Below are 977 nucleotides of genomic sequence, written 5' to 3' on the forward strand. Positions count from 1 at the left end.
GTGGCGGTTTAACAAGAAGAACTCTATACGGGTTGCCATCGCTTACAATGACAACGACAATTTCGACTAGTGTTCCATTAGCAGCTCGCGCACATCAAGGAAAACCGAGGGTATCCAAAAGCCTTTTTTCTATTAGCTCACGCTCTTCTGCGGATTGAGGCACTTCACATACTCAAGGCATTTACTACACAGCTCTCGTCTCGTCCTATTCATAACATTGACCCATCAAGCCTTGGAGACGCACAAGCTTCTGCAGTCTCGCAGTAGCCGTCTGAGGAGGCAAAGCGGAAGCGCTAGTAGCCAACACCTCTTTCAAAGCCGTAGTTTAGGGAAGCAACGGGCGGAAAGTGGCGATCTAACAGCTTGCATACAAGCTGCAGCGGGGCGACGAAATAGTACAAACATTATGCGAAATGCAGCCAACACACGCACAGTTTGCGTGCCACACAGATCGTGCGCGTGCTGGCTGCTCTACCATGTGCGACAGACTGTACCACACTAGTAGCAGCAAGAGCAGAAAGGTGTCAAAGTGTGAGTCATATTAAGTCGGATTGCTACCGCCAAAAGGTTGGAGTAGCTCTGCTACAGGGTAAGTTCGGCGATGCTAACAACGACATCGTTACCATCGTCCGAGTCGCTGTCCTCCTCCAGGGCTTGGTCAGCTTCGACTGATGTGGCCAAATCAGCGTCAGCACGCTGATTCTTCATAGCTCCTTTGAAAGCCTCCCCGTAGATGGAATGCTTTCTCAGCGCAAGATTAGCATCGGCTCCGAGGAAACAGCGTCGAATGCTAGTGACGATTGTTTCGACAGACACGGCCTTCCAAGCGCGAGTCAACCAGCAGAGGACCACCGTGTTGCGAGGATTTTTGACGTTTTCACCACGAATGTAATCAAAGTCTCCGTTCAGCTTCCATTCATCGATGCTTTCCATGAGGTGGGCCTTTAGGGGCTTGAACCACGCGTAGTCAGCAGGTT

General features: G+C 50.8%; 1 protein-coding gene across 1 annotated transcript; it reads right to left on the reverse strand.

Moving 5' to 3' along the window:
- Positions 1 to 582: 582 nt before the first annotated feature.
- PPTG_14098 (hypothetical protein) lies at positions 583 to 933 on the reverse strand (the record flags this gene model as incomplete). Its single annotated transcript, XM_008911066.1, has 1 exon — positions 583 to 933. The coding sequence occupies one exon, from the start codon at positions 931 to 933 to the stop codon at positions 583 to 585; it is 351 nt and encodes a 116-aa protein (XP_008909314.1).
- Between the last annotated feature and the right edge of the window lie 44 nt (positions 934 to 977).

The sequence above is a fragment of the Phytophthora parasitica genome (assembly GCF_000247585.1).
Source record: "Phytophthora parasitica INRA-310 unplaced genomic scaffold supercont2.40, whole genome shotgun sequence".
Classification (NCBI taxonomy): Eukaryota; Oomycota; class Peronosporomycetes; order Peronosporales; family Peronosporaceae; genus Phytophthora; species Phytophthora nicotianae.